A 12,418-nucleotide genomic window follows, 5' to 3' on the forward strand; every position below is an offset into this window, starting at 1 on the left:
GATTTATTTGCTCTGTAAATATACCACAACATCAGCTATTGCAATCTAAACTTATGGATATTAAACGTTTGTTCACAATTCCCCCTTTTTTCCCCTTCCTTCTCCCTCAATGAAAGAAAATAAAGTAAGACTAAAATACAATCAAGATACAAAAGAGGCAAAAGCCTATAATCTAAGCCAAGTCATGAAGTCATGCCTTGATTTTCCAAAAGAGGGAGATGCAGCTCCATTTGTGATTAAAGTATTTCAATTGCACTGCAGAACTTCTGACATCTTTAGCTAGTTTACTAGATCAGGTTAAAAAGGAAAACTTTAGCTCATTTTTCTATTTTTGTGCTTCTCTTAGAAAACTAAGAGAAACTGTAGTAACAAAAAATACAAAAACACTGTATTATCTATTTGAATAAAAAAGTAATTCAAAAGATGGAGCCAGTAACCCAGTATTAAAAACTATCTATGCAGCTAAAAATACCATAGGAAAATCAAACTGTCAAAATTCAGGAAACCTCAGGAGAGTTGTTAAAAATGAAAGCAACATCACACATAAACATTCCCAATTGATTTTAACAGTCAAGTGTATAGAAAATACTTCCTTAATCACCCAAGTACATGGATTTGTAACTGTTAGCTACAAAGGGGCAGAATTATTGGGTATGAGGGACAGCCAGCTTATTCTCACAAAGGGAAAACACACATCTGTGCTGAAGGAAAGCATTAAAATTCTTCTTTCAGTCTAGAATCCTGATTTTGAAAACCTTTTAACAAAAAAAAAAATCAAAGGTAAACTGGAATCTCTAGAATATACAGTTGAAAAAAAATTTTCCCTCCCTATGACTCAATCAGAAACAAGTTACTAGAAGAACAGTGATAAAGCTTAAAGACTATAAAAATTTGTATGCATAATATAGAAGCATTCCTGTATGTATTCTACTAGTCTCTTAGTTAAGAGGCTTGGGTACAAAGAGCATGGTTCGAAAAGCAACCATAAAGAAAAAGCACATTACACATACAGTAAGTGTAACTTCTTACAGTTGTTTCAAGCCATGTCAAGTAGAAAAGCTGATGAAGTATGTAATACAGGCACCCAAGCATTAAGTATTACTTATCCTGAACTGCAAAGCATTTGTATCAAGGACAATTGCTGCAGAATGCACTTTGCAATTGGGTGGCTGTGCCACACTGCAGAGAATGTCAGGAGCATTCCCTAGAAAGTGATCCTACCCTCCAAACAAAAACAATTCCCATGAGAATCACAGCCATGCTTATGTATTTTTAATATGGACTCTCAAAATCTTTTTCAAGACCTCTTCTTCTTTAAGATGCCTCCCTCTTTTCCTCAAGGGAAAAAAAAAAACAACCACCACATTTTACTTAAATTTTCACTTAATAGTAATTGAAACAATTAAGTCTTCTGTGTGGATAAACTAAAAGTAAAATATCTTAAAGTATTTTTAAATAGCAAAACCTCTAACCGGAGAATTGTGCAATCTTCACGTCACAGGACAACTAAGCTTGCCAAAATAAATGAACAAGAATATTCTGAATAACTGAACTCAGCCTGCAACAAAGGCTCCAAAGAACAACAGTCCACTGCATTACAACAGCTCATTGGTGCTACAACCTCTCCTGTGAGTCCATGAGGAGTTGCACTTTGTTTACTAAATCCAAACAGGCAACGCCAAGAGACCATTTACCTCCCAAAGAGATAACAACTCCTCCTGATGGCAAACCTCATCTGTAACCCAAAGAAGTCTACAACAACTTGCTGAAGGGTCCATGGCTCACAATCACATGGTGAAACATGAAGGGTACTGCCACAGAATTAACGTTCTAATTGTCATCAGCATTACTTATATCCAGTATATGTACAAAATATACATATATACAGTATATATATAAATGTATATGGTACATTATTTAAGTTTAGTAACTTCAAAATCTCAGGAGTATAAGTCTGTTTCTTCTTCCACACAGACTATGTACCATGATACCGCAGAACACTTGTTACTTGTTTCATTCACTTTTCAAATTTGAAAACCTGGTGATTGTGTTTTGGGTTGTGTTTTGTTCGGTTGGTTGGTTTTCTTGGGTTTTTTTTTGGTATCCTACTGACTAATTAAGACATGACATTCAAGTGACACAGAACTTGGCACACTGAGCAAGGATATTCCCTCTTCCCCCAGGCTAACGTAAAAACCAAAATAATTAGAAGTGTTTCTACATGTACATGAAAAAAATTGCAAACATTTCTTCAGGAAGGTTTCCACTGAAACCAAGCCGAGTACCTCTGCTCAGGATATCCAAGACTCCCTTTGTAAAAGCCATCTGACATAACCTATCTCATAATGACAACAATTTCCCCAGGAAAGTGTTGTCTTTTCCAACGTTGGACACTTAAGATCTAGCTAGACAGGGTGCTGGGCCATTGTGACCAGGCCATGCTCTTGTCAAGAATGACTGGACCAGAAGATTCTTGAGGTCCCTTCCAACCAGGTATTCTGTGTTTCTATTTACATCTTACAACCCTGAAAGTCCACCACATCTTTAACATTTCTGTCCCTAGAATCCTAGCCACCAGCCTGCCATGATTAATAGATTTCCTGAAATTTCACATTCTCATTATAAACACGTTTTTGACTGCAGACTGCTGGAAGTGCATGAGACCTGAACTCCACACCAGTCTGGTATTATGCTGCTGCACCTCCTGATCGCAGGGTCAGCTGCAGCACCATCTATTTCATTGGTGACAGTAATTACACTTGATGAATTTTACTAGCAGTGGTTCCCTGACACAGATTAACCTACCTGCTCACCACATTTGATTCCTTTTCAAGGGGTACAAGTTTAACACAGAGCTTGCAGATCTACTAGGAAGTATAGGATAGAGTGGTAAAACTGTAAGGATTAACTTTTGAAACTATTCTTCACAACTAGCTTTCCTCTACCCAGCACCTCAGGAATACAAGTGTACTTTAGATACTTTCAATCATTTTTAATAAACTGTTAATGCTCTGTGTCAATGTAGCTCTTTCCTTTGTACACTTGAGTATTAAAAAACATAATACATTTGGACTGGAAAACTATTAAAACCAATCATAGTGAACTTATAAGCATTTTGTACAAACTGATGAAAGAACTGTGTTGTTCATGCCTGCCTTGATCTTGTACTGGCCTTGGCACCTACAACTCCTGTTCAGCAATCACTGAAACCACTCAAACATGCAACAGTATCGGTAGAAAAATACCATGTTAACAAGTGTACAAGTTACCAAATTTAATCACTTCATTACAGTACAAGATACTCCCTCAAAATATAAACATCACCATTTAGATACATAGAATATATATACACACACAGAGACACGTGAAAAAGAAAAGGATACAGACTTAACAAATAATGGAATGCAGAGCTTTTAAAAAGTTTCTACCACTTTCTGAGGCGTTCTTTCCAGGAAAAATACATGAAATACATTTCATGAATATTCAAGTGATATTTAGTTGCATATATAGATTCATGCACCTACCCAGCACATTGTCAGCTAAAGTGTCAGATGAGTTTATTAGTCTAAAAAATTATTGTTCTGGTAGTAATTTCAGAAATTACATACCTATTGTCATTATTACAAAGTTGATTTTTTCATTTTATATATTTATTTGATATATTTAAATATATCCTCTCCAGCTAGAAAAGAAAATTTAGTGGTTCTACTATAGAGATTATTTTCCTAGTTAATGGTACAGGGCAGCAGGTAGCTCTACCATAATTGCCAATATTTTTCAAGTACTGATCTTGCCATTTATTCTTATTCATGTGTGAAGATATTCATATGTGTGAAGATATTTCAGAATTTGACCATGAATTTGGAAATTATTTTCAACTAGGTTTAAATTTTTAAAGGATGCAATTTGCCAATCTCAATTTTAACCAATACTATCCCTAAACTCCATTGACACTATTTCAAAATTAGGTTGCCAACCACAGGGAAAACTTAATTTACAGGTATATTTACACAGTTGGAAAAATCATTAATAAATAAACAGTAAAAGGACAAAGTGTAACACTGATTAAACTCCTGCATTAATACAACCACACATAACGAGACTTGCTATAAAAGTTTATCTATGATATTTTTTTTAAAAGCTCGCTGTGTCCTCTAAAATTTAATTAAGAATACCCAAAATTAAGGAAAAAAACCCAGTCATTTTCCACCACAAAAAGTAAGTACTTGCACCCCAACTGCTACCTCTGTAGAATAACAAACATGCTGATGTTTAAGGAAAACATCTTTCAAACTACCTCATTAGAAATAATGAGAGGTAAAAAGCCCTCTTTTATTAAAGGGTAACATTTGGCTTTGGGCTTAAATCTTTGCTCACTTGTGACATCTGTCAGAAGCTTAAAAAGCCAGCACTACCCTACCATAATAGCAACAATATTTGTCCACTTAACTCAGTCTAAGTTCCCAATTGATCCACAAGTGAAAGAAAAAAGATATCCTTTTCTAGCAGGTAACCTTATTTTGAACAAGATAGATGTCAAAATTAACAAAGGAGTCACTCAACTATCAGAAGCACCCATCTCTTCACACAGAAAAGTGTCAGAAGATTTACAGCAGGTTTTTAATTACTCATTTTCTGCAATGTTTGTATTTACTTATGAGAAGACTGCCTGAAGAGCTACAGTAGACAGCCTGCTACTGTTTGAAAACAGGCAAACGTTTGACCTCTGCTCCTCATTTATTTTCCCACAAAAATATTTTGTGACCTGATCTAAATTAGTGTCACCGACTACACTCCATCCATTTCCCATTCTGGCTTAGATATTACTTATTTAAAAGAAATGACCTTGTTACCATTTCAGAACTTGGCATTCGCCTGTGTGGAACTGAAGATCAAAACAGAGTAGACAGAAGCTAAAGAAAAGGACCTTCTGGAAGAGACATTTCTTCCCCTAACAGATTAATCACCACAATAATGTCTGAAGTTAACTATTTTAACTTAAGTATTTAAGAATCATGCTGGTAAAAGAAACTTGTAAAGCTGTGATTCCCTTAGGCTTCTTTAGTAAAGAAAAATGGGAAATACTTCCACTACTAGAAAGATGCCTGTTGCCTAGTCTAGTGTAGACACCAGTGCCTGTGTATTTCAATATTACCTCTATGCAATCTGCATAGCAGTTTCTGTCTGCAAACAATCAATTTTCTCAGCTTCTACATGAATAAACAACAGCAAAACTGTGCTCTAACACACAAAATACAGACATTTATGAACAATCATAAATGTTTGAACCACATAGCTCAAGGACAACTTACAGAAAAGCAGAAGCTTTCTGCACCCATTAGGAGAATGGGAGAGGGTAAGATCAGCTGTAGCGTGAGGATAAGGTACATGTCTACCATGGGAATACTCCAAAAGCTTTTGTGATAAAACATCTTTGAACTACCTTAACTACAGACTTTTTAGGTTTTTTCTGTTAGTCCCCTCATCTGACTGCATTACAAGTACACACAGAGAAGTGTTGGATTCAGTCCTGAAGGCACCACAGAACAAAAACAAAGTGTCATGAAATATTATCAGCAAAGCTACAGATGAGGCAGGGAGTAGTTCCATATGGATGGAGCCATCAATTATAACTACATACACTCATGAATCAAGTTTCTAAATATTTGGTCCTTTTTTAAGGAATATACTCCAAAGAAAATTTGTTTCACAGGCAGTATTGCTTCAAAAGCCTGTTGGACAATAATGTGTTGTGAGTGTCAGTGACAGCCATGTAACTTTGTCTAAAATTGACCACAGAAAGCACAATTAAAGTGACAGGGTAGAAAAAGCCTAAAAACAAAAATTCAAAAGATACCCACTGGCAGAGTAGAATGTGGTTTTTCAGAAAATTCAGAGCAACTACAGAAGTACAGCAATTCATCTTGAAAGTACATCAGTACCAAGTGCAATCCATGGCAATTCCACATATATACAAATTATGTATAATGCAATCCTTGCTTTATGGAGTTTATATGTCAAAGAAAATGCTGAAGAGGAAGAAAATATTATCAAGACCTTACTTCAAAATAAGCAGATATGACCAGTGATTACCTAAGAGGAAAAAAAAAATCTTATATTGCTCCAAAAGCATTTAAGATTCTATGCTTTTTTTGCTATTGTGTTAATTATCAACACTCATTGTTCACACCTCTAATCTTTACAAAAAGCATAGAATATTCTAGAGTAGATAAGAGTTTTGCAGATAAAACAAAGTAGGTAAGTTCTGCAACAATCAAAAAATCTAACCTACTTGCATCTCAAAACCATGGAAAACACTAAATAACCATTCTATCCTCTCATAATTTGCTGCATAATCACTGAGTTTCTAAGTTGCAGACAAGTATTTTCTTTCCTACTCTGTAAAATAAAAACAGCTTTCTCGTCCTTGAATGACTATTCCTAAACTTCAATTTATCCTTATTTATTACTGGGATTATTTCATAAGGCATAACAAAAAGCATAGAGATAAGCATACACACTGAGTAAGCATTTCCAGAGCATTTTACACATATCTTTGTTTTAACAGATTTCTTGTTTGCCTAAGCAGATTTTCAGCAGGAAAATGAGGATTTTTCTTTTTACAGCATTCTAGTTCTGTTGATGGGACCTCTGAAAATGCAGTAGTATACAAATACTTCCAGGCTCATAATTTTCATAGTCTATAGGCAATTCCAGTACATTTCTTTCCTTTACTACTTACTACTGCCCTCTATTAGCACCCAGTATCTCTGAAACTCAAGCTCTGAGTGCAACAAAGCACATCTCTGATTTAAATCAATATTCACCTAGAAATCATCAACTCTGCTGTGAGTTAGTTGTTATTAGGTGTATTTGCACTAAGCACACAACTGTGGCATTTGACAGCTCAAGAAATTTTCCATTAATTTCTGAAAAAAAGCATTTTAAGCTCATGGATGCTCTTGAAATACAACTGTGTTCAGTTCACTTAAGCTTTCACTCAGCACTGTGAATTCCTAAAAGGTAAATTTTACAAACCTGCATGTACTATTAAAACAACAAAAAATCACCTAAAAAGCCATAGTTAAAAGCATTGCAAAAATTACCAAGTATTGAGATTTTAATAGGATCTTAATAACAGGTAGTTGCAGCAAATACAGAAAGATTTTACCTATATATGACTTATTCTTTTTTCAGTTATCAATTTGAAAACTGTTTTCCTCTTATGACATGGTGCAATACTCTACAACTACATTTCAGCCACATATGACTGTTCCCAAAATCTCTCTTGGTGATGCTTAACATTTCACTCCTTTAGGTCACTTTGCTCAACTAGATAAACTGTTTCTGCTTCTCAGAACAATCAGAAGATGATAAAGTTACTTACAAGAAAACAAAATGGACAGTAAATGAGTAAGAAGGATTACAAGAGTTAGAGTAAGTCTAGAACCAACACCTTTAGCTTTGACCCATGGGGCACAGGAGAACGGCCATTTTCAGGTGGAATAAACAACTCCCACTTCCCATATTCCAACTTCTTATAGGGATGAGAAGATGGATTCCAGCCATCTGCAAAATAAGAAACAATACTAAGTGTTCATCTTAAAATGAATCCAATTACAATTCAAAAGTGTAACTGAGTTCCATCTTTCTTAGAATAAATTCCAGTGAGAGCAGCCACAAATACTTATATGCCTGATACTGCACACACATTCAAAAGGGGTAAAACAAAATGCCACAGTTTTAAGTCTGCAGGAAGATTCCTCTGTCATTAAAAAAAATTAACTGAAGCAAGCTGAAATCCCATAATTCAAGATTCTTTGTCCTCTTTGGATTTACTGAGCACTAGAGATGTGCAGGGATGGTCATTATGGCCTGTCCAACTGAACAGAACAGACACCTGCCAAGGGGGTCTGGAGTGTTTGTAAGCACATTGAAGGTTAACTCCTCTGAATAGAGTGAAGATATCACTTCTGAACTGACACATTTCAGCAATGGAGTCATTTCTAGACTCCATTTCTACAAGGAAGTAAAAGGATAAATTTGAAAATTTCTTTCTTCTTTTCGCCTTGAAATGTCTACTTCACATAGTTCAAGGCAATAGACTCAAACTAAATAGGAACCACTCAACACAGAAAACTGAATTACAAGATATTAAAGCAACACATGTTAATCTTCCTTCACACTCATCTATTTGCATGCCATAGCCACTTGTAATAAGAAAAAACAAAAACAAAACAACAATAAACTAAAACTCCACACATCACTGAAAGAAGAAAAAGCAGACTTCAGATTAAGAATATTAACTCAGAGTTGTATAAAACAACATTGGTACTAGATATGTCAGTTTAAAAGCATTTCAATAAAAAATGGACAGTTAAACTGAAGCAGGATCATCACTTTTGCTACCATGGAAATCACAGCAGGGGAGGTAGGGAAATGAAGAAGGTCTATCCATCAGCATATGTATCTTTCTAAACATCAATAATCACAAATATTATCTGCTGTGCAACAAAAGGATAATCCTTCCTGGCAATGTATGGATGTGTTGCATTTCAGAAAAAGACCAGACTGCTTTCAAAGTTATTGGTTGCATTTGCACAGCTGTTTAAACCCAAGAACTGCCAATCTTTAAAGAACACTGAAAGACACAAATAAAACAAGGCCACACAATGTGACAAAAATTAGCATGCCAGACAAATATTCTGGTACCTACTCATTTTAAAGTGGAGAGTAAAACAGAAATGCACTTAATTCAGTATTCTATTTAGATGATAGTTTTATCATGTTTAAAGTATTTGGATAATGGAGCTAAATTTCATATATTAGAAGAGAAGAAAGTATTTAGTAAACTATTACTTAACAGCAGAAGAACTTACATATTAGTAGGATTTAGATGGTTCCTTCCCCTTGGCTTTACACTGAAGTTTCAATCAAGAAAAATAACAAATACTAGTAATATTTACTAGGACTAATATCAAACAAAAAACACCTTGACAATTAAGCAGTACTCCTTAATAAAATGTCTAAACTGCAAACTATATTGTTTATACAGTAAAATATAGATGTATTTTTTATTTCAGGGCACAGTAAAAAAGATGTAGAAAACTTTAAAAAAGTTGGGTTTTTTTAAATTATAAACAGCTAGACTGTCTCAAATAAACATTCCAAAGGCAAAAATGAGAAAACAGAAGAAAGATGTTAAAAAGTTGCAAGAATGTTGCCTTAAAAACAGGTTAGGATTTATGATAGTCAAGACCCAACTTGGGGGACTTACTCTAAATTCTTTCCATCTTCTTCTCCTCCCAGATATCCCACCATCTTCATGGCTTCTCATGAAACTCTTTCCAACAGAGCTACACCTTTTGATTCAATGCACAAACTGAACCACATATGCCAGGTGATGAATATTGAGTAATATTAAAAATTACAGTAAAAAATTCTTAGGCCTAGTGTTCATAAAACTCACCCAGGGGAACCTGCATGGAGTTAATCATATCCACCAAAACCACTGCATTCTTACAATATCGGAAAAAAAAAAAAGATTCTTATGACCGCTACTAAAACCACATCTTCCCTCCTTCAGAGAGAGAATTGTTACAGCTCTACCTATTTAAATATTTCTGCTCTCCACAGACAGATTTGATAATTCTGCCAAAATTGCCTGAACTTTCCCCTTCACCTGCCAGCAATGCCAGATGCTCCTGTTAATCCCTCCTGTTCCCAGCCACAGTCCATGACTGCAAGCCTGTGGCTCATGATTTAAAAATAAATGAAAAGCAATACCCATCTTCCCCAGATGGTCCTACTTAAACCCACTGTTTACTAATTACCCCTGGAGAGGAGCTCACTTAGAAAGATTATAACAGAAAACACTGCTTTGTATTAATGCCAGAGGCATAAAGAACATAGAACACCCTGAAAACTGAATATTCCTTTCAAAGAGAGAGTGGCTCATGTTTATCTCAGTTTTACTGCTTGGTTTTCTGATTTTTCAGCAAAACTTACCCCAAAATGCCTAAGGAAAGAAAGAAAAAAACAAACTCAACTAACCAACAAGTGATTAGCAGACTACTATGAACATGAAAAACAAAAAGTCAAAAGAAATATCCTAGTTTGAGAACAGAGACTTCAAAGATTCTGCCAACTACAAATAGGAAAAGGCTGAGGGGATTACCAGCAGAAGTTCAAATAATCAGATTGAACAGGTATTGGGGAAAAAGGACACCATCACAGAATACTCATAAGCCATACACAAAGGCAAAAGCTTCTGTACAAGAGTTCAAGCCACAGCTATTGCTTAATCCAACACAGGAGATATCTTTGGTAGCCTGATACTTTGATTTGTCTCATCTCTGTGATTGGATCTTCCAATCCCAACCAATTATTAAAACACTGCATCCTACCTCAGCAACAGGAGGCACAAGGGAACTTCTTGCCCAAAACTACACACTTAGCATGCCAAAGAATCATGAACTGAGCTTTAATGTAGAACAGAATTCAAAGCTATAAAGGTTTGGTTTCTACCATTTGTGACAGAAAATCAATTTAAATGCATATTTCCAGCTAAATGACAATTTGAGTGACTTCTTGTTCAATCTCCTGATTTTGTTTTCACATTGACAAGGATATAGCATGCACCTCTGAGGCTCATGCCTGAACTTGGGAGTTTCATACAAGAAATTAACACTTCTCACAGAGGAAAGGAGCTGTTCTCATATATTACTCAAATAATTTACTTTGTCCAATACAATAACTGTAGCTGTTTTGTTTTTTTCCCCGAAGTCAAAAAACTTTATGAACTAAAGCTTAATTCTCAAGTGAAATCAAATCTCTTATAGCAACTGTATTTCCACATACTTTCTGATCAACTAAAGACACCTAAAGAGAATAGAGTTCAGCAAATACACAGCACCCTTGAAGAAAGTTTATCAGACAAGCAGGAGTTCAGACAAGGGAAAGAACATCAAAATCCCAGTATCCCGACAACATACCTGTATCCCACTTTATTAGAATATGAAATCAGAACATAACTGAAGATTCTCCAAGGACACTGTTCTGTTCTACACATTGGCCAATTAGGTCTTCCTCTCCTCACATTAATCATTTTTATAGCAGATTACATTAATGGTTTAGCTGTTGGAAATCAGGCAAATAGCTCAAACACTGACACAAAAACAGGTGTCATTACTTCTCAGATAGGATGTTTCCCTGTATATTAGTGACACCTTATATTACAGTCTACTGCTTTTCATGATCTGCACCCACAAAAATATAACACTGACTTTACTCATCAAATGTAGATATTTTTCTCTAAAAAATCTTGAAAGGAAGCAGTAAGAAATTCAGCATGATATAATGACAGTACCTAGAATCCATTTAATTAAAAATCTGAAATAAAAAAAATCCCAAAACATTCTGATACATGAAGTTTTTAGTCAGCTGTCAGATACCAAAATTATGAAGTACAGTGCCTTAAGGTACTCTCTTTTCACTCTGAAGGGACCATGTCAGAGTTTAAATAATAGACAAATATCCTCCCAGAAACAACTATCCTACCCTCCCTCCACCCTCCAACGACAGCAGAAGTCTTCCCAACTAGTGCAAGGAAAAGGAAGCAAAAACCGAAGCAGATATTCTAGACTGATCAACATATTAGATCAATGTGAGCTGGAAAGGAGGAAAGGGAAGACAACTAAAAGACCAGAAAGCACAAATATAAGAATGTATTATAGCAAATGCTGACTTTCAAATTAATACATGCATACTTACTCTCAAACTTTTTAAAACCAGTAGCTTTCTTTTTAAAACTAACAAATTGTTTACAGAGAACCCACTGAGCCTCTACATGACCAAATACAAATGTGAGTGTTCCAATTCCCAAATAAATTAGGTGGGTTGCTCTCAAAACTCACAGTTCAGTGACTTATTTTGAAATAGCCAATTTTAAAGCAGCAATAAATTGACAGCAGTCACTGGGTTCCTCAGCAATAGGGCACACAAATGAAATATTCAGTGTTATCACTGAGAGCTTTTGAAGGAGCTATAATGTTGAGAGAGCCTCCAGTGTTGGAAATTTGGCTGAGTAATTTTCTCATACACTTGATTTACTGACATGCTGAAAGTACTAATTGACAAATTTAAATTTAATGTTTTTAGATGCTCATTTAATACTTCTTATATAAAGCTTTGTACTAGAACACTAACAGATACAATACTTTTTCTGTCCAATTATAGAGTTTTAAAGAGAGAAAAAAAGCTCTGAAAGCATTGGGATTTTCCTGAATTCATATTTTTAACTCTCCAATCCACTTACAGATTTGTGTGCTTTTTCTAGTTTCTAGCTTTTTTTTTCCAAAATGCACACTGATATTAAGAATTTTTCTATGAATTAGAGCTATCCCATTCATTACAATTT

General features: G+C 35.1%; 1 protein-coding gene across 1 annotated transcript in view; it reads right to left on the reverse strand.

Moving 5' to 3' along the window:
• GBE1 (1,4-alpha-glucan branching enzyme 1) overlaps positions 1–12,418 on the reverse strand; it is a 136,417-nt gene that overhangs the window by 89,162 nt on the left and 34,837 nt on the right. Inside the window, exon 3 of the mRNA XM_064410946.1 lies at positions 7,457–7,569. Within this exon, the coding sequence (XP_064267016.1) occupies positions 7,457–7,569 (113 nt within the window). The remainder of the gene's footprint in view (positions 1–7,456; positions 7,570–12,418) is intronic.

This window comes from Passer domesticus, chromosome 2, assembly GCF_036417665.1.
Source record: "Passer domesticus isolate bPasDom1 chromosome 2, bPasDom1.hap1, whole genome shotgun sequence".
In the NCBI taxonomy this organism is placed as follows: Eukaryota; Metazoa; Chordata; class Aves; order Passeriformes; family Passeridae; genus Passer; species Passer domesticus.